At 48.8% G+C, this 27,641-nt stretch overlaps 1 protein-coding gene across 3 annotated transcripts in view; it reads left to right on the top strand.

Moving 5' to 3' along the window:
* The window catches only part of ASAP1 (ArfGAP with SH3 domain, ankyrin repeat and PH domain 1), a 355,431-nt gene extending 332,390 nt beyond the window's left edge, over window positions 1-23,041 (top strand). For all 3 annotated transcript variants that reach the window (XM_058564945.1, XM_058564942.1, XM_058564946.1), the window contains 5 exons: window positions 7,143-7,212; window positions 9,491-9,549; window positions 14,887-15,386; window positions 17,507-17,629; window positions 20,345-23,041. In XM_058564945.1, coding sequence (XP_058420928.1) covers window positions 7,143-7,212; window positions 9,491-9,549; window positions 14,887-15,386; window positions 17,507-17,629; window positions 20,345-20,419 — 827 coding nt within the window. In that variant the 3' untranslated portion in view covers window positions 20,420-23,041. The remainder of the gene's footprint in view (window positions 1-7,142; window positions 7,213-9,490; window positions 9,550-14,886; window positions 15,387-17,506; window positions 17,630-20,344) is intronic.
* The last annotated feature ends 4,600 nt before the right edge of the window (window positions 23,042-27,641 follow it).

Genomic DNA, 27,641 nt, shown 5'->3' with positions numbered 1-27,641 from the left:
TTCTCTCCTGTGTTTACGGGGCCTAGAATCAAGCGCAGGACACAGTCGGCACTCAGTAATCACTTGAGAATCAGTAAACCTACCCAGAGTCCGTTAGTTTAACTATTTCGGTGACATTGACTACAGATAACACATTTCCATCCACAGGGAACATAATTTCCTTCTTTGTCTATCTTTTTAGTTCCCCAAATTCTTCGCTAGCCTACCAGCAATTTAAGTCAAGAAGTGTCTCCCCAGCACCCAGCAGGGTCCTGGGCCACTCTGCACGCAGAGAATCTTTGCTCAAAGAGCATGCTGGTTGGCATGTGTCACCTGCTGTTCCAGCGAGTGTCACTGTTGCTTCTTTGTTTGGTTTTTAGTTGTAACTGATAAGTAATTCAGCTGAATGCTTTTAAAGGCCTCATCAAAAGTCTATGTCAGGCTGAATTTCTGGAGCTTTTGCAAAAAGCCATACTACACATTTGCAGACGGGCACACCTGTCTGTCATCTGGCCCCAATGCCCCAGAGTGTGCGTGAATACGTCTGCGTGGTTAGCCATTCGCTCAGCATATTTACGTGCCAGTTATTTGGGCCTTCTCAACCCGTGTGCTCAAGGAGCTCATGGTCTAATGAGGGAGACGGGTAAAGAACTGAGTAGTGTTCTTGACTGTTCGGGTTGACATGTTAACCAAATACCATGGAAATGCTGAAAAATAGTGTTACACTGCAGGGGAAGGCTTCACAGAGGGGGTGATGTTTGCAGTGGGTGTTAAGGAATCAGTTCCCAGGGAAGAACGGGGGGGGATGTGGCATAGGCACACGTCAGCGCTAAGTGTGTCCTCGACATTTTCAGAGGTGCATTCCAGGGCCTTCAAGAGGACTTTCCCCAAAATAACATTCCAGCGAAGGCCACAGTGTCCTGTACAGATTTTCATACCACAAATCACAAATTAATCTTCTTTTCAAATTTCACTAAACTTTGATCCTGTAGTGTAATTGGTTTTGATTTCTGTGTAAAGTTTATAATGTCTGTATGCACCTTACAGACTCAGTCGGTCTACAGTTAAATTTACCAAACTTCTGTTTTCTGGCTTAAGAATCATCACTTTCTTAGATTTCTTTCATATCACTCAGCAGCAGGACTAGAAGCTGGTATTTTGTTTGTTTTGGTTTTTGGTATTTTTTGTGGGTGAGGGGCATTTTTCACTAAGCAACAAAGTTACCACTTGATGAGAGTGAGTTAGTGCCACCAGACAGTGAGCCAGAAGCATCCGAGCATCTCAAAGATGTGGGCTATGAGCAGCCTGCTGGCTTCTCTCACCAGACGGAGCCTCCCCCCCACAGCCACAGGGACAAAAGTCAGAACCTATCCACGGCAAAAGTGACAGTTCCCCATGTCACGAACTTTGCTGGTCCCTCAGGAACAACCCCAGGTGGTAGTTCTGGGACTATCGGGGCCGTTCTGGGTTGGAGTATCTGCACAGATGTGAGTATTACTTGAGGCATCTGTAGACACAGGTCAGCAACAGGCGTCTCATCAGGCGGGTTGAGTCGCTCTGATCCTTTGTGTTGTAGGATCACGTGCTTGGTTTTATCCCTGCCTGTCTCCCGCTGACATTGTGTTCCAGAAGCCAGAGACGGGACAAATTGCCTATTAATAAAGCACATGAGAGTCAGACCCCTAGGCAGTATTTATGATGCCCGTGGCTCCCTCTCTGAACCCATCTTTCCAGTGCTCCTGTGTCCCCCTAAACCTCCTTCTCCCCAGCCTCTGAGATGAGGGACCTTGGACTGTCTGAGGTCAGGAGCAGGGCCGGGGGTTAGACACCAGGCATGAGGAGGTGGGACTGACTCTCCCTTAGCTCGCCCCAGGCCTCACCTGCTTACCCCCTGAAACAGGACATGCCTGCTGTATTGAGGTACACCGGGTTCCCAAACTACGTTCTTTCCTCTAAGATCTGAGCCTTTGCTCATAGTTTGCCTTCATCCTAGAATATTCCACTCATTCATGTTAATGCTTAGTCATCCTTCAAGATCTACGCTCTGGGGACCAGCTTAAAAGGGCTTCCCCTGTCCGGCCACCACCCCACACTGCCACTCTTTGCTCCCCCCCCCGGCAGAGGGGTTACCACACAGGTTCTGTTCGCGTCTCTGCTTTCCCAGCATTAGGAACCCCTCACGCGGGCATGTGCTCTTCCTGTCTCAGTGGAGCAGAGTGCTCCAGTGTGGACCCTGTGTCATGCTGCCTGGATTCTAATCCCTCTCTACCACTCGGTAGCCCTGTGGCTTTCAGCAGTTATCTTTGAATTGTTCCATACCTCAGTTTCTCCAGCTGTAAAATGGGGCTAGTCAGTAGTACTTATCTAATTCTTAACCACAGTTCCCCAAATGCTGGGACCTTGATTTTAAGGACACTGAGACCCAGAAAGGTTAAATCACCTGCCTGAGTTCTCACAGCAGGTCAGTGGGAGCCAGGATTCGTCTCCACCTTATGGCCGAAGAGCCTGCGCTCCTCACCCGCTACGTGCATTGCCATGTCTGCACGTGATAGCTCAGTGATTCCGTCGGCCACTCCCCCTCTTAGCAGTTGTTTCTCTGCCTGTGAAGCGAAGACGGGAGACGGTACCTCAGCCCGCACCTGGCCGTGCCTCCTTGTCCATCTGCACACAGAGCCCTGGTGTGCAGGGAGGGCCACTCCAGGCTTCTTCCCTGCCGGAACCACAATGTCCACAGCACCCAGAATAGCCCAGGCATCACGTTACTGCAGTCCCGCCACTGGGATGGGCTCAGCCATCTGTCTCAGGAGACTGCCAAGGCCGGCCTCTGATCAGAAAACAGGCCTGTGGGCAGATTGGGGTTTGTGGGGACTTTGATTTTTGAAGTGGCATGTCATTACACTTCACGTTTGGAGAGAGAAAGTAATTTGTTTATCACCTACATTATAACAGACCAACACATATTTTAACACACTTTAAATAAAATTAACAAGGAAATGAGGACAAAGGGAGAATAAAGGTAGCAAAGGAAGATGAAGTCTAGGATTGTGATCGCCTCACAAAATGCATAACAGGGTCCCATACGATGGCTAGAAATAGACCACAGATTTGACACTGTGGTCCTTACAGAAAAGAGCAAAGAAAAAAATACAGCTAATTATCCAGTTCATGGTGGCCATGAGATTAACCCTCTTCTCACACTTGAGGTTCTTATGATTAATACTTGAGAGCAATGTCCCCCAGGACGTCCGTTCTTTGGCAGCTGCTCAAAGTATACACATCACACATCGTGGGAAACCATAACGTGCACTGAACAAACATTCTGGAAGCCCGAGTTCTGATCCAGGTTCCACCAGTCCTCTGGAAATCACTTAACATTCCTCCTTGTGGCCACTGGGACTTAAAGTTGTATAAGCTCCTTTTTTAGTGTAGAGCAGATAATGGATGAAAAACTATACCACAGATTGATTCACTGCTCGTATTTCAAGGCCAGAACTTCCAAAAAGGCTCAGTCTTTGAAATGTCTGATCCAAAGCATGCACATCTACTTATTGGAAGTAGTATTCGTTTGTAAAAGAGCCTTTGGGTAGAAATTTCCTTATTCTTCCTTTTTCTTGCATTTCCCAACATATTTTCATGTCAGCCCTCCCCCCACCCACCCTCAACCCCGTTGTGGATGCAGTTCTAGAAATAATAAAGGCTACTACCGTTTGTAGATTGTTCGCATGTACCAGGCCCTGTGTGCTTGTTCATACATTATTGTGTGTAGCCGCCACGACCATCCTATAATTCAGGACTCTCATTGTCCCTAGTTTACTGATGAGAACATGGAAGCACAGAGAAGTCAAAGGACTTGCATAAGATCACAAATCCAATAACTTCAGAGCTGGTGTTTGAACCCATTTCGGACTCTGAGGCGCATGTAATTATCCAGAAGACTCCTGGAGCCTCTGTGCCGTTCACTGTTGGACCAATGCTCTCCCCTCCTTCCACAATTTCTTGCCCACAACTTCTGAGCTATAGTAAGTGACCTCAAGTCTTGGCAACAACTTTTTCAATTACCTGCCCAGCATCTGTCTCTAGCTCTCTCACACGCGTCTGCATGAGAGACTAGAATCCTTTTCCAGACTGCACATAGAGAGAAAAAAGGATTGAGCTGCTTCCATGTTTTTGCTCCTCCCTCCAGTACTATCCTATTTTCAGAAATTTTCCTAAGCCACGCTTTTCTTCCCAGGCACGGCAGGTGGCCTTTACCTAGCTGTGAGAATGACAGAATTCCTGTCTGCCAGAGCACAGGTGCCGACCCACCAGGTGTGTGAGACATCAAGCTGTGGGCGGAGAGGCGGATGAGTCAGCACCATTGGTCCTGTCTTTTTCAGCAATACCAATGACTGCACTGTGCCAGACACTGGGCGAGAAAGTGGGGTTACAGAGGTGGACAAGGCGGAGTCCCTGTCTTTGAGATGCTCACTTATTGAGTAAATCGTCATCATTTCTGTTACATTCCATCAAAGAGCTACAAATAATACTAATTACCATTTATGTCGTGCTCTCTGTGGTCCAGCACTGTGCTCTGCACTCCACAGTTTATCTCCTATAATGCTCATACCCACCTAATGGAGTAGGTAGTGTTGTTCCCATTTTATAGATGAGGGGACTGAGGCTTAGTAGACAAAGCGGTATAATTCAGATTCATACCCACTGGTCAGTGGTACAGCTGGAATTCAAAACCAGGCTTGTCTGGCTCCAAAATCTGACCCTTGACCTCTCCTCTGTGATTCATGATTGTAGGTGCACAAGAAGGAGGGAGCCATCAAGTCTGGCTAGGGAAGAATTCTCAGAAATTGACTTTGGAGGTATTCTTTGCAGGTTGCATAGGAATTCACCAGGAGTGGGAGGGCATAGGTGTGGCAGGGAGAAGGAACAGAGGGCACAAAGTTACAGAGGCATAAAAACACACCGTGTCTTTGGAAGATGGAGTCACCTTGAGTGGCCAGAGAGAAGGGTTAAATGAGGACTCTGGACACGGAGGCTGTGGGTGTCAGGCCACAACCCCTGATGTGGTGACTCATCTGTGTGACAGCAGAGCGGTGCCACGAGCACAGGCAGGGGCTTTTGCAGCCCTGATAGCCTCATATTCAGTCACACGTAACAGGGATAAGAATCACTGGTTTGGAATGTGTTCTACCTAGAAAGGGAATTAGCAGATGCAACAGTTTGTGCCCCAAACATAGAACTTTCCTTGACATTTTGACTGTCATGGCTCATCTGAGTCTGAAAGCGTGAAGTTTGATGGCCAGTCCTGAGGACTCGCATTGAACGCCAAATGCTACCTTGAAGGAAATCACGGAGGATTTCGTGAGTCTGCCAAAGCAGTCCCTCAGTATAAGTTAGAGGCTTATGGAAACATACTGATGGTTAGAAGGGGTGTCTCATTAACGCTATATTTGAAAGTCTTTGGCCCTGGTGACACCAGTTCAGCTTGTTTTTTCTTGTTCGGATGTCCTGGAGTTACAGGGCATTCTGTCCAGGAGGCCCCATCTGGGCCCTGCCAGCCTCTCCCTCTCCAGTAGGATCACAGGGACCAGAGGTGGGAGAGTGTGGTAGCAACCTGGAGGCGGGTGCTTGGCTCTGTACCCAGCTCTGACCCTTACCAGCTGCTGACCTTGGGCAAGTCACTGTATTTCCCTCTGTGTTTCTTCATATATAAGGAGGATAATTATGTATCTCACGGACATAATTACTATGAGGTCCTTAGCACAGTACCTTACTCATAGTAAGTGCTCAGTAAACAGTAGTTGCTATTATTAATGTTACTGTTGGGGCATCATAATGGGTAATGAAAAGCACATAGATTGTGGTCAGGAATTCTAGGTACATCGTTTAGCCATGTGACCTGCAGACATTTGTTTCCTCATCTTTAAAATGAGGACAGTGACGCCAGCTCCTCCTGTCACTGTGAGGAGCAGTAGCATTTGGACAGCTGCTGATGCTGTGGAGCAGACACGCTGTGCTGTGGGCATGAGTTCAGCTCTTTGCTCCGCCCTGTCCTCTGCATCTGCCCTCCTGTTCCTGAGCTTTCTCAGCCAGCCCCTTCCCAGTGCCACTTGGGGGGTATTATGGGCATCTGGGCAGGGGAGGGGAGGAGTCTGCTGAAAGAGAACACTGGGAGTTTCCAGAGCAGGCGTTGGAAGGGCAGGCAAGGAAATGGACTAGAACCCCAGAGACAGCTGCAGGTTGCGGGGTTCCTCTTGGGTGCCTGGCAGCCTGGGGCCCAGGACTGTGTTCCTCCCCGTGTGGAATGGTCACAGAAGAGCCCACGTGTGTTCTAGCCAGTCTGTCTACCTTCTCCCGGACACCGTGTCTGGTTTGCCACTCCACCATTAGAAAATGCTTCACCTGTTCAGGTGCCACGTCCCCCAAAGAGGACATTCTCTGCCCCACTTTCCAGTTAGTTTTAGGCACTGTTTTCTCCTCATTTTCACAGCACCCAACCTTATTCAGCATCCACCTCATTCCACATTATTAGTGTAGTTCGTATGCGTGCGTCTCCCGGGCCAGATCACACGCTCTGCCAGAGCAGTGACATTTTGTTTGCTTTCGTGCCTCCTGTTCCACGTGCATGCCTTGCACATGGTAGATGCTTAATAAATGTTAATGTTAGAGTGAATGATGAGTAAATAAGTGACCGACGGCCTTGCCCAGCAGATGGCCACTTATCACCACCTTGCTGAATAGTGTCCACACACATGTGCACACACATGACTTGTGGGTTGTGTGTTTCTTCTGAGTCTGGTTCCAGGGGGTTGCACCCTGGTATGGGAACCACTGGATGAACTTGAAGTTTTACTCTTCTTTCCCTGCCCCCAACTAAGGACAAGGTCCAGGCCAACAGGACGTCCCCATGGCCCTATGATCTTAGAGGCCTTCCAGGGGAGCAGGCTGCGCATCTCTTTGACATACTCCTTTGCTAGCAATAAAAACATCATCAAAGCCCAAACTGGTACATAATTTTGTTTTGTTATGTCAGAAATGCATACTTTTCTGCCTTGAGTGTCTTAAATTGCTTTCTGGAACCTGGGGGGTGCCTGTCTACCAAATCTTACATCCCCGTATTCTGTTTCCCTGTCTGAGACACAACTTTTTACATTTGATTTTCCCTGTAGGTAACGATGTGGGTCCATCATCTTCAAGTAAGACCACGAACAAGTTTGAGGGGCTGTCTCAGCAGTCCAGGTAAGCCATCTCTCTCCTGGGCTTAGAGTTGCACCGGACAGAATTATAGAAGTGAGTGTTAGCGATCCACCAGCTGGTGCTGATTATGAAGAGAAACTAAATGTTTGCCCCTGATTTGCACACACACCTTGTTGCTGAGCCGTGATAAAAGTTCTTGCCTGGCCCCGGTCTGCAGACCAGGTTTTCGAGTGGCACAGCTGTCCGCCATCCGGGTTCTAGGTGGGAACGGACCTCACTCCCCTGATGATCACAGAGCCTGTCAGAATGAGTTTGTAGTTTTAATTTTTTAATTAAGTAACTTGGTTTGTTACTTTCCCTCTTGACTCCTTTTTGTAAACTTGAGAATGAAAAGATACTCCTCAGGGAAATCTGATTTTCAAACATAAAAATATGAGTCTTTCCAAGCTCCCTATCTGTGAGATTTTTTTAGGCTAGGCTAGAAGTGGCAATCCTTTCTTCCCTCCTGTCACTGAAATGGGATACTTTGGAAGATCTTCTCTGGGCAACATTTATCCAATCCCAACACAAAGGGTTTTCTCTCGAGGCACTGTCCGAGATAAGGACACAGAGAGCCACATCCTGACCCAAACCTCAGGGAGAAGGAGTCAGCTGGTGTGGGGTTGCTCTCCAGAGTTTATCAAAGATAAAAAAACAAAATCTTCATTCCTTTTACTGCCACTATCTTGTTTAGTCTACAGCCCTGGGCGATAGGCCCCATTGCTGTTGTCCTTGCTTTTATAGATGAGGACGCTGAGCCCCAAAACGTTAAGTGGGGGGCAGATGTCAGAGCTGGATCAAGCTCAGCCGTCCTCCAGACTCAGTGTGCCATTGTCTCGCCCCACGTGCTCTGCCTGTCATTCCTGCTCAGTCCTCCTTCCACCCTGCTCTGGGTGACTCGAAAACAGCAGTACTGGTGGGCTTCTTCCACAGGGGTGGAGTGTCTGACGTGGAGAAAGCACCCACAAAATGTTTTTTAAATGGAATCAAGCCTCTCACTCGTGCACGCACGTGTGCACACACCACCACCACCAGCAGTGGCCTCATGTTCGTTTCCATAGGAAGAATCCCTGGTCTATGCACATGCATTGTCCACCAGGGCCTTCTGTGTAGGGCATCTCTAAACCTCTCAGCTTGGCCTCAGTATCTTGGTCAGGAATGACCGTCGTGCTCATGTCGGTCATTGGCGGTGTGTTCCCCTGAGAAGATGCTGAGGCAGGACATGAGAAAAACTCACTCCGGAAATGTGGGAAGCAGAACCCTCCCATGCTTACTGTTGCTAGCTCAGTAGTGGCTCTGTCTCAGCAGTCTTATCCTCTGGTAGCCCCAAGGCAGTGGGATTTCAAGTGAGCCGAGGAAAGAGCAGTTAAGACCAGGAGCGATGTGAGGCCAGGAGAGAAGATGACACACACACTTCATCTTCTTTCTTTGGCTCTGTTTTGTTGGTTGGTTTAGCTTTTCCTTTTCTTTTAAATGCAATTAGGATAGAAAGAAGGGGGAAAAAGGATATTAAAAGGGGCTCTTGGCAGATACGACTCAGGCCCTAGGCTGCTACTGCCTTTGAGGTCTGCGGTGCTCCTGGTGTCCCCTGAGAATCTCTACAGCCTCTTGTTAAAGGAAGATGGTGGCTTCCACCTAATCGATGCCACCTGCATCGCTGCCGTTTCAGTGGTGGCAGGGGTGCAGGGAGGAGCCTTGGATTATTCAGATAACATGGGGCGGGCTCCTATTCCAGGGGCGTGGGCATTTCCCTGCCCATTTACACGTTCTCCAAAAGTAGGGCAGGTGTGAGGTCTGAGAACCGAGCTGTTCGCTCTGGTGCAGTGGAAGACAGAAGGCTCTAGAGTCGAACAGAGCTGGGTCTGAATTTCCAGTTCCTCTGCCGGTCACTGAAGCTCCACACACTCTGGTTTCCTCGTCTGAGAATGGGGGTGACGAGAGTTATGTTGTGGGATTGCGGGGGATGAGTGACTTCTGTGTAATACGCGGGTGTCACTGTCGACAGTGTGCCGACTTCTTTCATAAACCTTCTTACCTCGGGAAAGGTGTCGGGAGGAGGAGTTAGACTTTATCATTCAGACGGTTGGGTTTTCACCCTTTCCTGGGTCCTCCCCAGCCAGGCAAAATTTGAATTATGGAAAATAGACTATCACCTTTTGTTCAAGAAATTTTGAAAGGGTTTTTCAATAATTCTGAAAACTCCTGTGATTTCCTTGAATGATATATCACTATTGATGTTAGAGCACTTTTGGATTCTAAATGATTCTTATTTATTTATTAGCACCGGTTCTGCAAAGACTGCCCTTGGCCCAAGAGTTCTTCCTAAACTACCTCAGAAAGGTACGATTTATGTTTTTCGTCCTCACATGTAATTAGAATGTCACCATTCCCTCCGAGGGGACTGCGGTCTCTGTCTCTTGTTCATTGCTCTGTCCCAGCTCCTGGCATGTAGTAGATGCCCAATAAATATTTGTTCAATGAAAAAAGATTTTTATAAACTCAAATTCTATGATTAGCAAAACACCATACTTTTCCTTAAAAAAACACCATACTTTTTCAGAAGATACATTATCATCATCTCCAAGTACCATTCCTTCTCCTCTTGCAAACGTCATCGGAGAGACCTGGGAGCCAGTACCAGCTCTACCACTTACTAGCTGTGTGGCCTGGGCAGGGGCTCAGAAGCTTCACTAAGCCTCAGGTTCCTCACCTGTAAATGGGGGCAAGAACACCCACTTCATGAGGGTTTGTAAGGACGAAATGAGATCCTGCTTCAGAAAGCCCCTAGCCACCGGGTGGCACAGAACTCCTTCCCTGGGACGGCATCTGTCGTGCAAAGTAGAGAGACTCATGCTCTGTGAAGTACAAGAAGGCAGTGTGTATAAATGCGGCTGCTTTGCCAAGCAAAGACACTCAGCTCTGTGACCAAATCTTCTTTAATCCTGATGGAGCTTTTCATTTGTGAGACCAAAATATCCATCTTCTTATCACAACAGAAATGAGAGTGCCCCTTCTGTGGTTGCAGTGGTCTACTTTAGAGCTGCAGAGCACCCGCAGAAGCGTCTGGTTCATTCCGTCCATCCTCACTTGGCCCCACAAGGCCAGCAGGGCCCACGTTAGGTACAGATGGAGGCTCAGAGGTGGCCTCCATGCGTTTCGGTGCCTGTAGCGAGACCTTTGACCCCAGAAGGCAAGCCAAGGATTAGCGGTGGAAGCTGGAATTCACCGCTTCCAAAGCTCTTCAATAAAGGGGCATATTTGGAGGAGCATCGACTGATCAGGCCAGGCTCCTGTGTAGCAAGATGAGGGGAGTCCCAGATGGCTGCTGATCCATTCTCCGTGGAACACAGAGGAAGACTTCCTGGGTTACTGAGTCTTCATCTACTGTTGTTGGGGTTTTAACCTCTGCCCAGAGGGCTGTCCTGATCTCAGGGGAGTTTGAGACAGGTCTCCCAGGCACCGTGTCCACTTATCTGAAATCTGCCCCAGATTCCCCCGTGTTGTTCACCCATTGACCACGTGCCACCACTGGCTCCCTTGCACCTGCCTGTCCAGCTCCCTCAACCGCTAGCGCTTCTTAGTGCCCACTGGGACGTACCATGACTGCTGCCACCTTTTCGCTGTCCCACATCGCCTTCATGTCCTCCCTCCTGAGCCGGCGTCCCTCCTCACATTCTACCTCAGCTCGTCCGCGCCCCTCCTGTGCTGCCCTCTCCTCAGGTGGCTGATGCCAGTTCTGCCTCCGCACACCTGGCTGTGGCTGCAGAAGCACAGGCAGGATGGCGGTTCTGCTCTGCTTCGTGACCTCTGACCTAGAGCGGTCCTCTGGAGCTGCCTGGACGCCCTCCCCGCTTCCTGATCCCTTCACTCACCGCTCTCCTAGCCCATTCCTTCACACCTTCTCTTTTCTCCTCAAAACGACTTCAATCACCCCTCACTGCATGACTCCCATTCTTTCTCTCTTTGTGGGTTTTTTTTAAATTTCCCATAATAAACATATATGAAGATATTTTAAAAAACAGAATAGTGTAATGCGGCCTCCTCCACCCCACCCAGGTCCTCATCACCCATTTCTCACAATTATCAGTTTATATCTGACCTTCTTTTGTCTGTTTCCCTACCCCCATCTTCAGGAATTCTGTAGCAAATCTTAGACATCATACCATTTCATACACATACAATACCATTATTACATCTAAAAAATCAAAAATGCCCTATCTTCTAATATCCAGAGCTCACATTTCCAATTGTCTCATAAATGTCTTTTTTTTTTTTTTTTTCATGAATTGGTTGTTTAAATCAGGATTGAATGAAATAAGGTCCAGACATTATAGTTGATGAATTTGTCTCAAGTTTCTTAGGCTAGAGGTTTCCCTGCATCTCTCTCTTTTCTAGTCATTTATTTGTTGAAGGAACTGGCTTATTTGTCCCGTAGATGTTTTCAGTCGAGATTTTGCTGACCACATCCCCATGTGGTGATTTTACGTGTTCCTCTGTCCTCTGTATTTTCGGTCAGTCAGGAGTTGGATCTAGAGACCTGATCAGTACAGGTTCAGGCTTTGGCAAGACTCCTTCCTAGGCAGTGCCGTGTTCTTCCAGCCTTTGGGCACCTTTTCCTTTTTTCTTTTTTTTTTTTTTTTTTGGTGAGGACACTTGGCCCTGAGCTAACATCTGTTGCCAACCCTCCTCTTTTTGCTTGAGGAAGACTGTCCTCAAGCCAACATGTGTGCCAGTCTTCCAGTGTTTTTTGTGTGTGGGACGCCACCACAGCATGGCCTGATGAGCTGTGTGCAGGTCTGCGCCTGGAATCCGAACCCGCAAACCCCAGGCTGCCAAAGGCAAGCACTATGCCCACGAGCCGGCCTTTGGGCACGTTTTAAAAGGCTTAATTAAAGCCTTCTCAGCTGGAGACAGTAGAACCATTTTTTAAATGTGGTTTTTGGTAAAAAGCAATATTACAGAAACTTTAAGGGATGTTTTTTAAATGAGCAAAGTCACCCATAATCCTACCACTGTGATACAACTCCCTGATTCCTTCCAAGAGCACACATCCTTCTGTAGCTGTCGTCACAACTGCAGTACAGTTTTGCACCCTGGTTTTTCCACTTAGCATTTCCACATAAGTATTTTGCGTGTGTTCACGAACTCTTCCTGCAAGTCGTCAGGCTGCATGCTCCTCCATCAAGTGGGGTGCCGTCCTTTCCTCAGCACCTCCTTTTGTTGGAAATGGGGGCTAGAAGTTGGCACGGTTTTGCCTCCTCCTCCTCCTCGGTTAGGTCCTTAGGGTCTGTTCCCAATGGCCACAACGAGGGTGGAGCCTGGTAGCTGGCCGTCCTCTCTGCCGGGTGCTTTTCTGAGGGCCGTATCCGGTTACTGTACGCCCCGTCCTGCCTGCGTGAACCAGCTGCCTCATAACCTCCCAGCACCGAAGGATCGTTTTTTTCCGGGGAGAGTGGAATTCTCATTCCTTTAGTGTTTTTAATGTGCCTCACGGTAGCAGTGTGCTCTATGTAGTCCAGTTTGGGGAGAAAGTTTGCCTCTGAGTTTCAGAATGCCGTTCCGAAAGGACTTTTAATTGGAGAGGGGAGAAAACAAAACCAGCTTGGAAATAAAATAGCTGAAGGTTGGGCAGGATCCCCTAAAGAAGAGACTGTCTTTTTTCTTATTTTGTTTTTTGTTAATATATTCATCTTAGAAGATTTGAAAAATACAGATAAGCAAAAAGAAGAAAATACAAACCCCCTGAAGTCTTACCCCCTAAGATAAACAATTTGGTATATCCTTTCAAACTTTTTTCTATGCTTTTTTTTGTTTTGTGTTTAAGTTTTGACTTAAGCTGATTTTTGTTCCATAATAAGTCCAGAAACATTTTTTATGACAGAAGTTACACAACGGTATAACTTTTACTGGTTGCGTAGTATTCCACTGTCTGGTGCCATGATGTGTTAAGAACTCTCTACTTTTCCGCATTCACATGGTTTTTTAGTTTTTTCGCTGTAAACAGTGCTGTACTGAACGCAAGCACAGACAGCTCAGTGCCTGGCTTTGATCCTTTTTTAGGGTAAATTCCTAGAATTGGAGTTGCATGAGGGTTTTGGCTGCCCCGCACTTACAGTTTCTGTTCCCCATAAGTATGGGGCACAGCAAGGCCTTCCAGCCCCACCATCTCAGGGAATCCCCAGCTTTTTACCCATCACTGCTGCCCCAGACTTTTGTTTACCAGTTTCTGACGTCCAGGAGAGGAATCTGATGAGCCTGCTTTAACTTTTTCGGCTGAGCCACATCAGCTGAAGCTCAAGGGCCAGGCCGTGAGCAGGGTGCCCTTGAATTTGATTTCCTCAGGAAGGCATGTGAGTGGGCAGGCCGTGAGCAGGAGCAGCCCAGTACAGCGTATGACAGTTTACCACAGTGGGCTTTATCTTGCCTTCCTTTTTTTTAAAGAAATTTTAAGAGTATCTTTCTGAATCTGTTGTATTTTTGCTTTTGACTCACTCAGTGTGCCTTAGTCAGCTGTTTCTTCACCGAGCACGTACTATGTGCTTGGCCCTCGTGCCAAGAGCCAGAGCTACAGGAATGAGTAACTGTGAATTCTGGCCTCAAGGAACCCCGTCTAACAGTAATGATAAGAATACTCTTATATAATACTGAGAGCCTGCCAGGTCCTGCTGGCACGTTCTTTACGTATATTAACTCATGTTTTAGAGATGAGGAAGGTGAGGCAGAGAGAGGTGGTGTAATTTGCCCAAGGTCACACGGCAAGTAAGTGGTGGAGCTGGACTTGGAGATGCGTCCTTACTGTCCTGAGTTCTCCTGGACAGAGCTGTGCAGAGAGCTGTGGGAGTGGTTCAACAAACCGTAGAATCCCCAAGCTGTGGATACTACGCAGCCGTTAAAGAGAACAAGGAGGAACTGCCTTAGAAACTCTCCCAAACGTCAGTGGGGAAAAAACAAAGTTGCAGACAATATCGGTATTGTAATCCCATTTATGGTTTTTAAAAGATGTATTCATTCATAAGCACGTGTATGTGTAACATGAAAATGTAACAGAGGTCACCTGGAAGGGGTGGTAAGAGGAGACACCTGTTCCCTCTTCTCTGCTATGTGCACGGATCGTATCAAATGTGGGGAATTAAGAATAAGTTATGATACAGCTATAGAATGGAATAGAACGCAACATGAAAAATTATATACTGATAATAAAGAATTTTTATTAACATGGCAAATACTCTTGCTAAAGCAGCATATGGATAAAAGCAGGTGAAAGTTTTATCTATGGAAAATGTAGAGTCGAGTCCAGATGGAAATATATCAGAACTTTTAAAAAGGCCACATTTAGGTGATAGGCTTATGGAAAACTTTTCTTTTAACTCTATACAGTACTTTCCAATTTTCTGTAATCTGTATTATGTTTATAGTTGTGGGGTTTTTTGCAATTCTGGATTAGTTCGGACATCCTGTTCTTACGTAACTGAGGCATAAAATCATGAATTGTAATGTGGATGCCTTCCAGGCTTCCAACTTTTACCTTTTTAAAACCAGGCAGGCTATGCCTGGGCCTGGCCTGCCAAGCTCTTGCATTCCGGAAGGTTCTCTTCAAGGGGACACTGAAGGAGGAGAGCAGCGCTTCCCCACCTCGGATCCCCCCCGTGACTCCCTCTTTGTGCTTGCTCCCCACAGTGGCACTAAGGAAAACAGAAACCAGCCATCATCTCTCTCTCGACAAACCCAGTGTCCCACCTGAAATCTTTCAGAAATCGTCACCGTTGGCAGAGTTACCACAAAAGCCACCACCTGGAGACCTGCCCCCGAAGCCCACGGAACTGGCTCCCAAACCCCAAGTTGGAGATTTGCCGCCTAAGCCGGGAGAACTGCCCCCCAAGCCACAGCTGGGTGACCTGCCACCCAAGCCCCAGCTCTCAGACTTACCTCCCAAGCCGCAGATGAAGGACCTGCCACCCAAACCGCAGCTGGGAGAGCTGCTGGCCAAGTCCCAGACGGGAGAGGTCTCCCCCAAGGCTCAGCAGCCCACAGAGGTCACCCAGAGGTCGCACCCGCTGGACCTCTCCCCAAACGTGCAGTCCCGAGATGCCATCCAAAAGCAAGCCTCTGAAGACTCCAACGACCTCACGCCCACTCTGCCAGAGACGCCTGTGCCACTGCCCAGGAAAATCAACACGGTGGGTGGGCGCCAACGTTCAGGCTCTCGCGACCCCTCACTGCCCTCTGAAACCTGGCGGGAGGGGACGTGCTCCAGCTTGTGCAGAAAGAGCGGGAGCTTACTCACCGCACTGGCTCTGGGTCAGGCGTTGTGGAGGAACGGAGCCTGTGGTTAGGAACACAGGCTCGGGCTCCATCAGACAGGCTGCAGGGCCTGCGTTCAGGGCCTCCTGTAACTGCGTGACCTTGGCCATTCCTTACCTTCTCCGAGCCTCAGTTTCCTCGTATACAAAAGGGAGCTAAGACAGTAACTGAGCTCGTGGGTGATGAAGTGCAGTGACAGATGAGCAGCACGTAGCTGGCACTCAGCAGGCAGTCTCTTTCATCTAGGAGCCTTGAGGATGGGACCGTTCCTTCCTGGGCTCACGAGAAAGCACGTTCCCTCTCAGGGCTCTGAGAATCTACCTCAGTGCCTCTCACTGCATCTTCCTGGAGGAGGTGGAGGCAAAAGCCCAGGGAGACTTGCACAGACATAGAATTTGGCTGAAGTCTCACATTCCATCGTTTTCATGAAATGCTTGCTGCTCTATATCAGTTTTATTTTAATATAAAAATGCTTTCTTCCAAAAAAATCTTTTGGAAAAGTGATGCTCCAGGAGGATGCATGTGGGCTATTTGTCCTGCCCATGGCTGCACCCCACGGGGAACTAGCACCCTGGGTTGAGGAGCAGTTAATGAGGGGACCAAAAGCCCTCCCACTGAAGTGACGGCTCTGCCCCCACTCACATTTTTTTATAAAAACGTGGCAATAAAAGTGTGTCACTTCAGGGGCTGGCCCCAAAGCGTAGTGGTTAAGTGCACGCACTCTGCTGCTGGTGGCCCAGGTTCAGATCTTGGGCACGCACCAATGCACCTCTTGTCAGGCCATGCTGTGGCAGCGTCCCATATAAAGTGGAGGAAGATGGGCACAGATGTTAGCCCAGGGCCAGTGTTCCTCAGCAAAAAGTGGAGGATTGGCATGGATGTTAGCTCAGGTCTGATCTTCTTCACCAAAAAAAAAAAAAAAAAAGTGTGTCACTTGAGTACTAAAGGAAAAGTAAGAAAAATAAAACCCATCCTTGCACGGGTTGGAGACCGCACAATCAGTGCTGTTTGCTCTTCACGAGGGCAGTATCCCAAGACCCCAGGGACCACTGATGGCCTTGGCATTTGCAAGATTCCAGTTTGTGTTGGCATGCTTTACAGTTGTTTTATGATCTCATTTAGTCCCCCCGTTATAAATGATCACATACGAGCCTCCTCGGTGGCTTGGAGTCAGAGCTGAGAAGACAAGATCCACACTGTCATGGTTCTGCCAGCTTCCCAGAGCCACCAGCACAGCCCCAGGAAGGGGGCTGCTGAAAGGATCGGGGTCGTCGGGGTGACTAAGGGCGAAACCAGGGGACAGAGAGGAACTCAACCCAAAACCTTCAGAGATGCAGCTTGCTTTTTCATTGCTAATTATGTAAGGAGTGGGGCGCCAAAAACGTCCTTTAGAGGTGGTTTCTCTATTTCTGTCTTCCCGTTTGCAAAGAACTGGAAGTCCAGCAAATAAAAGCCCAAGTCAAAACTGGTCAGAAATTACAGCTTTTTTGGGAACTGCCTAGAATCCTCCCAGCCCCGCTGCTCCTGCCCCGTTTAACCAGCGTGTGCTGACTCGGTGCTTTGCCTGAGGGACTGAGAAATTTGTTTACGCTGCGCATTCAGTGTGCAGAAGCTGCACATTTTGCTTTACATCATGTTTCCCAAAATCATTTTTAGACTCTGCTGTCATCCCTGCAAGCTGCTGGGGGGGAGCGGGCAGAGTGCTCCGTGGTTTTGGTGAAGCGGGGTTTTGATCCCTTCCCATGTTGTTTGCTTTCCGATGGAAATAGCGGGTGATGCCCGCTGCCTGATGCCAGGCCCTGCCCTGATGCTCAGGGACGAGAGAGGGACTGTCGTGTCCCGAGGGCACACAGTACCCAGGGCACCTAGCAGACGTGCTCCCCCCTTCACAGCTAAGAAATCGAGGCCCCACAGGGTGCAGTCACTTGGCTGAGGTCAGTGTGTCCTCTTCGCTTCTGTCTGTTCTGTCAGCTAACACCCAGTTTCTTTCCTGAAGGGGAAGAACAAGGTGAGGCGAGTGAAGACCATTTACGACTGCCAGGCGGACAATGACGATGAGCTCACCTTCAGCGAGGGAGAGGTCATCGTTGTCACCGGGGAGGAGGACCAGGAGTGGTGGGTACGTACAAGGACTGTCCCTGTCACCCTGTGAGTCAGCGTGTTGGGCGGGCCTGTGCCGGGCCCTGTGCACCCCACAGTGAGTAAGAGGGCGCCCCTGAGCGCCAGGGGCCCTGCCACCCGGTCACTCATCCAGCAGCCGTTCTCGTTGGGCATCTTTTCTGTCACCGTGTTATGTGCTAGGAAAACAGCCATGGAGCTTTGAGACTCCTTGGTCAGGAGAACTAACATCGCACGTGCTGGACCCTGCTTATCACACGACAACCTGTGAGCTTCGGCATTTTCTGATTTTCCATCTGCAAAACCAGAGCTCACGGAAGTTACTCGAGTTGCCTGTGGCGCACAGCTAGGAAGCAGGTGGTCAGGGTTCTGAGGCTGGGACCCGGGTGCCTGTGTGCCTTGCCCACCATTCACGCTGTCCCAGCCACGAGTCGGGGCCCAAGTTCTGCTCAGGCCCGGCTGTTGACCGCTACGCCATCCTCAGGCTCAACCGTCAGTCCCACCCGCTGTTCCCTCTGTGAAGCGGGGCATGATGCCTTCCTCGTATGCTTTTAGGAGAAGATGAAATGAGAATATCTATGAAAACTCCTTTTACATGAAAACCTGCTGCCCAGGTGTCAGGAGGGAAAGGCATCCTTGTCCTCACACAGTGGCTGTTTGGGGATCAGCGGCCCTTGGAAGTGCCCAGGTTCTCAGTGGCCCGACACGTGCATCACAGTGGAGGCTGCCTGAGGAGTGAGCCTCCAGTGGGAATGGCCAGGCGGTGGGTGTGGTGGACAGCGGCCTCTTACAGTTATCCTGGTTGATTGTGTCCCAGCATCAACGTGGAAGTTCTGCTTTCTCGGCAGCCTGAGCCCCTCCTGCCCAGCGGGACCCAGTTGTGTCTGCTGAGAAAGGGACCTGTGGTTCACGGTGGAGCCAGCAGAACCTGCCAGTGCCCAGAAACACGTGCACATACACACACATACATATGTACACACATGTGCGTACCTTGGGCTTTCCTTCCTTTGAGCCTCGACCGTGACTGCAGATTCTTAATCACAACTCTAGGGGTTTTGCTTGGACGGAAGTAGCGGTTCTCAGCTGGGGCGAGTTTTGCCCTCCAGGGACATTTGGCAATACGGAGACATTTTGATTGGCAGGACCTGGGAAAGGTGGGTGCTACAGGCATCCAGTGGGCAGAAGCCAGGGATGTGCTAAACATCCTGCAGTGCTTGGGAGGACGAAGAGTGAGCTGGCCCAGAATGTCAGGAGTGCTGAAGTTGAGAAGCCCCGGTCTTCGGTGATGAGGCCTTTTTCTTTCCCCGCTGGTGCTTCCAGCCTCTCTGTTAGAGGTGAGCCTGCTCCTGGCATGGAGTCTGCTGGATAGCCAACTTAGAACCATGACAAGGAGAGGGGCTCTGAGTCACTTATTCTCTCTGTGGCCTTGGATAAAGCATGTCCCTTCTGTAAGCCTCAGTTTCCTCCTCTGATAAATGGGACATGAGTAACCTTGCCTCCCAAAGATGTCTAAGAACTCTCTCTGATGTGTTAATATTGTTATGAGCAGACAGTGATCACATTCTTTGCTAAGAAACTGGGACTAGGGCAGAGGCTCCTGAGACAAGAAATGGAAAGTTTTCATTGGTGTCTCTAGCATCATTCTCAGCAGGAATTCTGCGTGCCATCAGCACATCTGCCAAACCAGACATAAAAACAATGCCACCCATCCCACCAGTGATTTATAATTCACAAAGCCCTCTCCTGTGCATGGTGCCAACCAAGACCCCATGAGGTGGGTAGGCCAGGCCTTACCATTAACTCTGCTTTCAAGATGAGAAAAAAACGTGCCCTATAGCCCAGGTGACCACCGGAGGGCACAGACCCCGTATATAAAGGAGCCAGCCCTGGGCCGGCCACACATGTCCTGCTGGGAGCACCCTCCACACGGCAGGTTCCTCGTGGAGGGAAGTGAGAGCTGGCATGGCCTGGCTCTTAGAGCCACCCTCCTCTCTCTCTTTCTCATCTGAAACCCATGTGCATGTCTTCTCATTCTTTCTGTTGAAGACTTATGATAGGATTCTCTTTAATACAATTAATACTCATCTAATGGAGATAATTAGAAACTTTTTGCAGGTAACCGTGGCTTACAGGTGCAGACAGTAAAATTGCCATGGGCCACCGTTGATCTCCAACTTTCACAATATCCTCTCCCCCACAGCAACCGAAAAACAAGTTCTTAGTACACAGCAGCCCTTTCCATATAGATAATTGATGTAATCTCACAGCAAGCCTGAGTGGAAGGGATTTTTTACCGCATTTTACAGACAAGAAGCTTAGCGGGGTTTGTCTGAGGTCACCCAGCAGGAAAAGCAGCGGAGCCCCTGGTGGAGGGCATGGCTCTGAAGGCTGCAGCTGTGGGGGACTGTGGGCAGGCTGTCCGGCTCTCTGGGCCACTGTCCCTCCATGTGGGAAAGGCAATTGCAGGAATGGCCACTGGGTGAGATCCATGTGAAAATGCTGAGTGGTGTACGTTCCGTCATTGTGGCTGTTTTGTTATTATTTTATTCTGTGGTTTGTTGTTGTTGGCTCTCTCTAGTTCACCAAAGGGTGGGGATGGGGAAGCCTGCATCCTCCGAGGCCTGTGGGCATACTCCGGGCATGCTCTTGCCTGCCGGGCTGGTCACAGGGCAGCTGCTGCTGCCTCCAGCCTGATGACTCTCCTTTCTCTCTGCAGATCGGGCACATCGAAGGACAACCTGAAAGGAAGGGGGTCTTTCCAGTGTCCTTTGTTCACATCCTGTCCGACTAGCGAAAAGCAGAACCTTACAATTGTCCACATCCTTCATGCAAGACTGCTGCCTCCACGTGATCCTGTGCACAACATGTATATAGCTGCTGTTACAGAACGAGCAACTCCCGGAAGGGCCGCCTCAGGAGGGGCACGGAGCGTGTGTTGTAAATATCCTGTGGTCTTCTGCCTTCGCCAGTATTAGGGTGGCCTCGGGACCCGGCGCACCTTACTGGTTTGCCAAAGCCATCCTTGGCATCTAGCACTTACATCTCTATCTATGCTGTTTTCCAAGCAAACACACAAAAACAGGAATATAGGAACTGCTGGCTTTGCAATAGAAGTGGTCTCCAGCAACCGTTGAAAGGCGTAGAATTGACTCTGTTCCTAACAATACAGTATTCTCAATTGTGTTACTGAAAATGCAACATTAGCAGAGGTGGGTTCTGTTTTCCAGGTGAAACTTTTAGTCCATGACAGACCAGCCTGTAGTTATCTGTGTACACCGTTTACAGCGACAAAAACCTACTTTGGTATTTATTACAGAAAAGTGCTCAGTTAAATGTAAGTGTTACTCCTTCAGCAAAACATTCACTGACCCAAAACCTTTGGTGGCATTTTACAGTGCCCGCAGCCTCATGCAAGTTAGGAGAAGTGGATTATACTGTCTTACGATGATGCGTGCCCGCCCCTGAGATATTACCTCATTATGCAAAAATAACATATCCTTCATGACTATTTTGACAAAAGCTTAAAACACGTCTGATGAAGTTCAACTTTCAGGAACCAAGGACTGCCAGAAATTATTAGCCTCTACATTATGCATGCATTTAGAAGCTTACCTGAAATCTGCCTTTTATAAAGGAATAGTATGGACAAGTTGAACTGTACATTTTTTAAACTTGATTGCCATTAAAGCAGAAATTATAAGGTTGCAACAATATTTGTTTCTAGTCGGTCATTTGGCTTTCTCAAGAGTATGAATTTACATATCATATTATGAATTAGCATCATTCAAATGTGTTAAAGCATCTAATGCGTCAATTTTAAATTATTTTCTTAGTTTTGTTCTTGATAAATTTAAACTTTTAAAAGATCATTCAAGAAGGTGACGAATTTAAAAGTCAACCCTTCCCGCAGTGTCCCCACTGTAGAATCCAGGTGCTGAAACCAAGCTTTTCTTTTTCCATGCTCTTTATGAAACCCCAGTTGTAGATAAGTTTTCCGGTCTTACTCTGTTCACTAACACATTCCCTCCAAGTCAATTCATAACCCAGTTTCTGAACGCTGCTATGAATTGCACTGTGAAAAAGCGCTCTTCCTGCAGTGAGTCTCCCCTCTCAGTTTTCTTTTCATCGCAGCCGTGTTTATCGGACCATTAAGAGCATCATGAGCATGTCGGTCCTTTATGTCAGTCTGCATTTGGAAAAGAATACAGTAGTTTCACTCCAGTCAGTGGGGCTGCTCTCTGATTCCGAGGCTCATGTGCCGTTCTGGCATTCCATTTGCTTAAACTGCTATGTTGGCAACAGCACAGAAAACTAATATTTTTAAGCAGATAATCTTGGCAATGAGTGAGACTTGTTCATTTCACAGAAGCACAACTCGCAACCAAACCCTTAGGAAAAGCCCTCTCAAGTAGTCACAGTGCGTAGTGAATATTAATTTAGTTCTGCTTAAGTGATTACTATGACAACTTTGAATAGCCACCAAACACATAAACCTTGCATGACAAACCTGCAGCCTCTCTCATCAGCTGTTATTGGAAAGTGATTGTGAGCAGTCGTTTCCTCAGTGTTATGATGCTTGTGAATCCCACACAAAACGAGAACGTCAGGAACCAGCCAGCGGGCTGGCGTGTGGCCGACGATCTTCGCAGCCTCGTATTGAAGCCGCACTGGGGTCAGGACGGGAAGTGAACTAAGGTTACTTAGTGTCCCCGTTCATTCACTTACACGTTTGCATCAAAGAACTATTCATTTTTGTTGCCTCCAGTACTTTCAACTGATCTCAAAATAAACCGGTTTTTAAAAAAAACACAAAAACTAGATGTTTAAAATTACATGGAATCCATGTCCGCTCTTCCCCTTTTGCAGCAACTTACACAAAGCCATTTTTTAATTTTTTTTTTTTTTTTTTGGTTTTGTTTGTGGTTTCCATCAGGAATTGGAGTTCTCTCTAACCCAGCTTACTGTGGGACATAGGAAAACTAGGTATAAATGCCTTTGGTGATCTTGGTTGAATTTAAATCTGATATTGTTCTTAAACTCAGTGAGCCACTATCTGCAATTTTGTACATGAGATAGTATTTTGAAGGTATGGAACCTTATGAAAAAAATAGCTAATTAGTTCTTTTTTCCCCCAGAGGGGAAAGTTATGTTCTGCAAATAGTATGTGTCTTATTTTACTGTTGAACAGCAATTGCTATTTATTTTTTTATTGCCTAGAACTTCAACATGTTGTATAGGAATCCTGTAGTTCCACTAGTTGAATTCCGAGTTCTCATCCGGATGTTATGATCAAACATCAGTACGCTTGTCATTTCACACGTATGTAATGTGACAGTTTTTCAGTACTGTATGTCTTAATTTCTACTTTTTTTAATATTTAAAATTGCTTTTAAATAAACATATTCTCAGTTGATCCCAAACGTCTGAAATCAGGCCATTTTGTGAGTTGTCCACTACTGTTCTGATTGGAGAAAATCAAGATTTCGCTTGGCTGTGCTTCTAGGGGTATTGATAATACAAGTCCCTCCTCCTCCTATGTAGAGGCCCACTTTGGATACATAAAAATGTACATCACTTCTGTAGGCTTATAAAGCGTGGACCTCAGCGTTCTGGTCCTCCCCCCACATCCCTCCTCCATGGCAGCCACTTCTGCTCCTGTCTATGTGGCCAGGGCAGGAAGAAGAGGGAGGGCATGCCTGCACATGGTGAGGATTATACATAGATGCATCGAAAGCTCTTCGACAGTGCCCAGCACGGACAGAGTGTTGTGCGTGTGCTCCGATCATGTAGCTATTCCTACTGGTGCTGCCGTGCGGGGAGCAGACCCAGGTCCAGGGCTGTGCCTGCCTCACCCCATCTCATCCTCCACAAGCCAGGGAGAAGTACGAACCTCTCAGCTTCACAGAGCTTGAAACGGAGGCCCAGAAAGAGTCATTACCATGCGAGAGATGTCATGGCCAGTAAATGCCCAAGCCAGGAGTCCAGACGAGTGGTTCTGGCTCCAAGACCGTCCTCAGATTTCTACTACATGGAAGACAGTTCCCATCACGAAGTTCTAGCCAGAGAAACATGGCAGCAGAAAGCTGGCGAGACTCTGGCATTGAAGATGCTGAAATGTTGGTCTCGGCTTTCCTTCTGTTTCCTTTCATGAAAGTCAGTAGATTTTAATGTCTGTTCACACACCTAGACAAGATAAACCCTACAAACTGTGCTGCCAGGGAAAATCGGCTTTGGCATGGAAGCCAGTGACTGTCAGGATATATCTGGGAGAGGCTAACAATTATCTGGAGATTTCGGGCGGAGGGGCAGCCAGCTTTCTATCTAATTGCAAATGTTATCATGTTTGCATTGGTATATATATATAGCAGGGGTTTTTTTGTTGTTTTTTGGGGGTTTTTTTGGTGAGGAAGATTAGCCCTAACATCCGTTGCCAATCTTCCTTTTTTTGCTGAGGAAGACTGGCCCTGGGCTAACATCTGTGCCCATCTTCCTCTACTTTATATGTGGGACACCTGCCACAGCATGGCTTGATGAGCGGTGCATAGGTCTGCACCCGGGATCCGAACCCGTGAACCCCGGGCCACCAAAGCAGAATGCGCGAACTTAACCACTGTGCCACCAGGCTGGCCCTCTATATATATAGTTTTAAACCTGGAACAGGGTCTGTTTGAAATTAATGAACCCGTCCCCACTGAAAGCAGCCCCTCCCATGTGCAGGGAGCCGGGACTGCCCTCTCGAGGGATCTCTCCCTCAGGTCCTTTAAGCCATTATGGCGGGTGGCCCTGTGTCTCCTATACGCGCATTTGGGCTTCTGTGAGGAGAGCATTCTCTTCAGGTGCGTCTTCAGATGAGGAAACCCGCCCGCAGAGCTGAGGTGACTTGCTTGAGGTCACAGTAAGTATTGGCAGCCGTGCGCGCCCAAGTCTCTGTGGCCTCGGCTTCCCCTCGTCCCTTCTCACCCCTGCTTTCTCCTCGTCCTTGACCCTTCGGCCTCCTCCGTATTTTGTTTTCCTCCCTCCCAGGATGTGGGAGTGTGTGGCAGGAGTGGGTGGGAGCAATGGTGACGATGATTAGGATAATTCAACCTAGCCTACTTTGCTCCCCTGCAAGTGTTCTCATGCATCCCAAATGGAGATCTTTGCCCACGTCTGCAGTGTGGAGGTGATTCAGAGCTGGGGGCTGCGTCTCTAGCAGGCAGGCCTCGGCGGGCGGAACAGCCAGGTTCGGCCTGGTCTCTACAGCCCGCAGCCTGGGGTGAAGTTGAGGTCAGCTGAGCCGCATCACGTTAAACATCTGACGCGTCTACATTCCACAGACGTTCTCTTTGTGTCAAGACCATGCCAGGCCTGTGGTTGCAAAGACACACCCTACCCTCTGTCCCTGAGAAGCTGGCAGGCTGGGGAGGGGGACAGATAATCAGTGATTCCTTGGAGGCCCACCAGCAGGGAGCTTCCGGAGGAAAGGGGTCTGCGCTCACCCTGAAGGCCTGCACAGATTGAGCGTGTGAAGGCAAAGAGCTCACGCAAAGGTGGTGGGATGGTGTGTGGCGGCCCTGAGACAGCTGGAGCAGGGAGCAGCCCACTGAAGACGCAGGCAGGGCCCCCAGGGAGCAACCGTCCACCCTGCCTGCACGTAAGGCCGGCTCCAGCCCTGAGAACAGTGCCCCCGCCTTGAGGGCCTCGTGTGGCCGCGTCACAGCCAGTGCTTCATCAGCAGGACTGCATTCATCTCAGCAGCGCTACGGAGCAGAACTCTTTATTTCCCCGTTTTACGGTTTAGGAGACGTGCCCAGAGGTTAAGACGTAACTTGCCGAAAGCCAAGTTGCTCGTGAAAGGCAGAGGCTGGACTTGAACCCTGTGCCCGTGTGGCTCCCAGCCATGACCCTGTGCTGCCTCTTTGCTGCTACTGTGTTCCCCGGCTGCCCTTTTTGAAGAGAAACTGGGTCAAAGCTGGCCTGCCCCAACCTTCCCCGGACAGGTCAGGCCTCCAGGGAAGTAAGTGTGAGCCGCAAGATGCAATGAGGTTTGCAATTCAGAGAAGTCACGGCATTCGCCAGAAGGGCCCCGCGGTGAGTATTTCTCGGACAGCTGCTCAGCTGTTGGGAGCCAGAGGCGGAGCTGACACACACGGTGTCCCGGTGTGTGTAGAATGACCGAGAATCTGTGAGCACAGCAGCCCCGTATGCAAACATTGAAACACTTAAGCTCCTGAAAACAGGAATTAAAGCTCAGATAAACACAGCTGTTTTGCAAAAATCTTACCACACTGCAAACCCTAGTCCAAGGCTCAGAAGGCCAAAACTTTGACCTTCTGCAAAACCACCAGGGGAGAAGCCTTGGTTGGCTTCACACTTATGCAGACAGAATTTAAAATTTCACTTTCTCAGTCCAAGCAGGTTTGAGGACAAAAGATGGCAAATGTGTCATTTGCATGCTGGCCTGAAAATCCGTAAGGGCCAGGTTTTCAGATTTGGGCCAGCAGTCCTCAGTAGTAAAATCAGATTCCTGGGCCCTGTCCCTGGAAATTCAGAGTAATTCTGAGTCACAGGAAGGGCCCAGGAATCTGCATTTAGCCAGCATCCCCAGTATCACCCGTGGGTGATGCCCACGCCCCACCAGGAAGACTGGGTCCCTCTCACTCTCTCAATAAGGACGGGAACTTTAAACCTTGCCTTCCCTAGTGACAAGGGAGAAATCAGAGACACAAATCTACTCAATGCTCTGCATGCAGTTGGTGATAATTCAAGTATTCCACCAAGGAGTGAGCACATGAAACCTGGCAAAAGTAGCTAGACGAGCATGCGCTGTTGAACAAGGGGGTCATGTTAGCATGGGGGGCATCACACTTTCAAAGGCATGGGGGGCACTCACCCCCACCGAGGGTCAAAGCCGGGAGCCCCTGATCTGCATTTGCTCTGCCCACTTGCACTACACATTGCTGACTCCCACCCAGTAAATGGGCAGCTTGACAATGGACCTCTTTTCACGGTGCATTAAGCTGCAGAACAAAGATGCACAAGAATACATTAAGTGTGCAAGTTTGGTTCCTGCTCAGCTGGAACCACTTAGAGAACTCAGACACCAGGACTGCCCTGCGTGCTCCATCTCCGGGTACAACCAACTGCTTCCCTCTCGAGCTCGTTTTACAGCTCTGCCGCCATAAGAAAGCACCGGGGCTGACACAGCGGCAAGCGCACCCGGGCTGTCCTGCTTTCCCTTCCAGTCTAGTGCCTGTGGCCTGGGCTTCTCTGTCCCACCTAAAGCCAAGGCCGAGTCTGGTCTGAAGCAAAGCGAGAGGTTGCCAGAGTGATGAGCCAGCTTGCAAGGAGAGAGGAAGTTAAGCGAGTGGGGCAGGAGGCAGAGAATGGGACCAGAGTTGAGGTGAAGTCTGCTGCGAACCTGTCTGCTAAAGCTGACCGTATGCATGCCCCGTGACCCAGAGACTCCCAGGTGGAAGTGTGTGTGTATGCTGGCCAGAAGAATATACTAGCGTGTCCACAGCGGGACTATGTATAATAGTAAAAACCATGAACTACCCAAATGTCCATCAACAGGAGGGTGGCTCTGTAAAGTGGGGATTGTTCACACGAGGTATACAGTAATGAGAATGGACACTAAACCCCACACGACAGTGTGGATGAGTGTCACAATGTCGAGTGCAAGGAGCCAGACTCAAAAGGACTTACCTTGGATTCTAGGTACTGTACAAAAACAGGTAATGTGTGGTTACAAGTCAGAATCATGGTTACCCAAAGGGGCCTCTGGGGCGATGGACTTTGGGGGTGCAGATGCTGTTCTGTTTCTTTCTCTGGGTGCTGGTCACACAGGTTTTGTCAATTTGTGGAAATTCATCGACCTGTTCACTTCTGATATGTGCGCTTTTCTGTATGAGTGTTATTCTCAGTGGTGTGCTGACACATGTGTAACCAATTCTCAAAAAAATATTTAAAACACTTATTGGTAGCATTTGCCAATCCCTGTGGTGGAAATATTTCTACCCTGGCTGATTACA

This window comes from Diceros bicornis, chromosome 21, assembly GCF_020826845.1.
Source record: "Diceros bicornis minor isolate mBicDic1 chromosome 21, mDicBic1.mat.cur, whole genome shotgun sequence".
Lineage (NCBI taxonomy): Eukaryota > Metazoa > Chordata > Mammalia > Perissodactyla > Rhinocerotidae > Diceros > Diceros bicornis.
The sequence above is the reverse complement of the archived record's forward strand: the minus strand, read 5'-3'. Positions and strand labels throughout refer to the sequence as shown.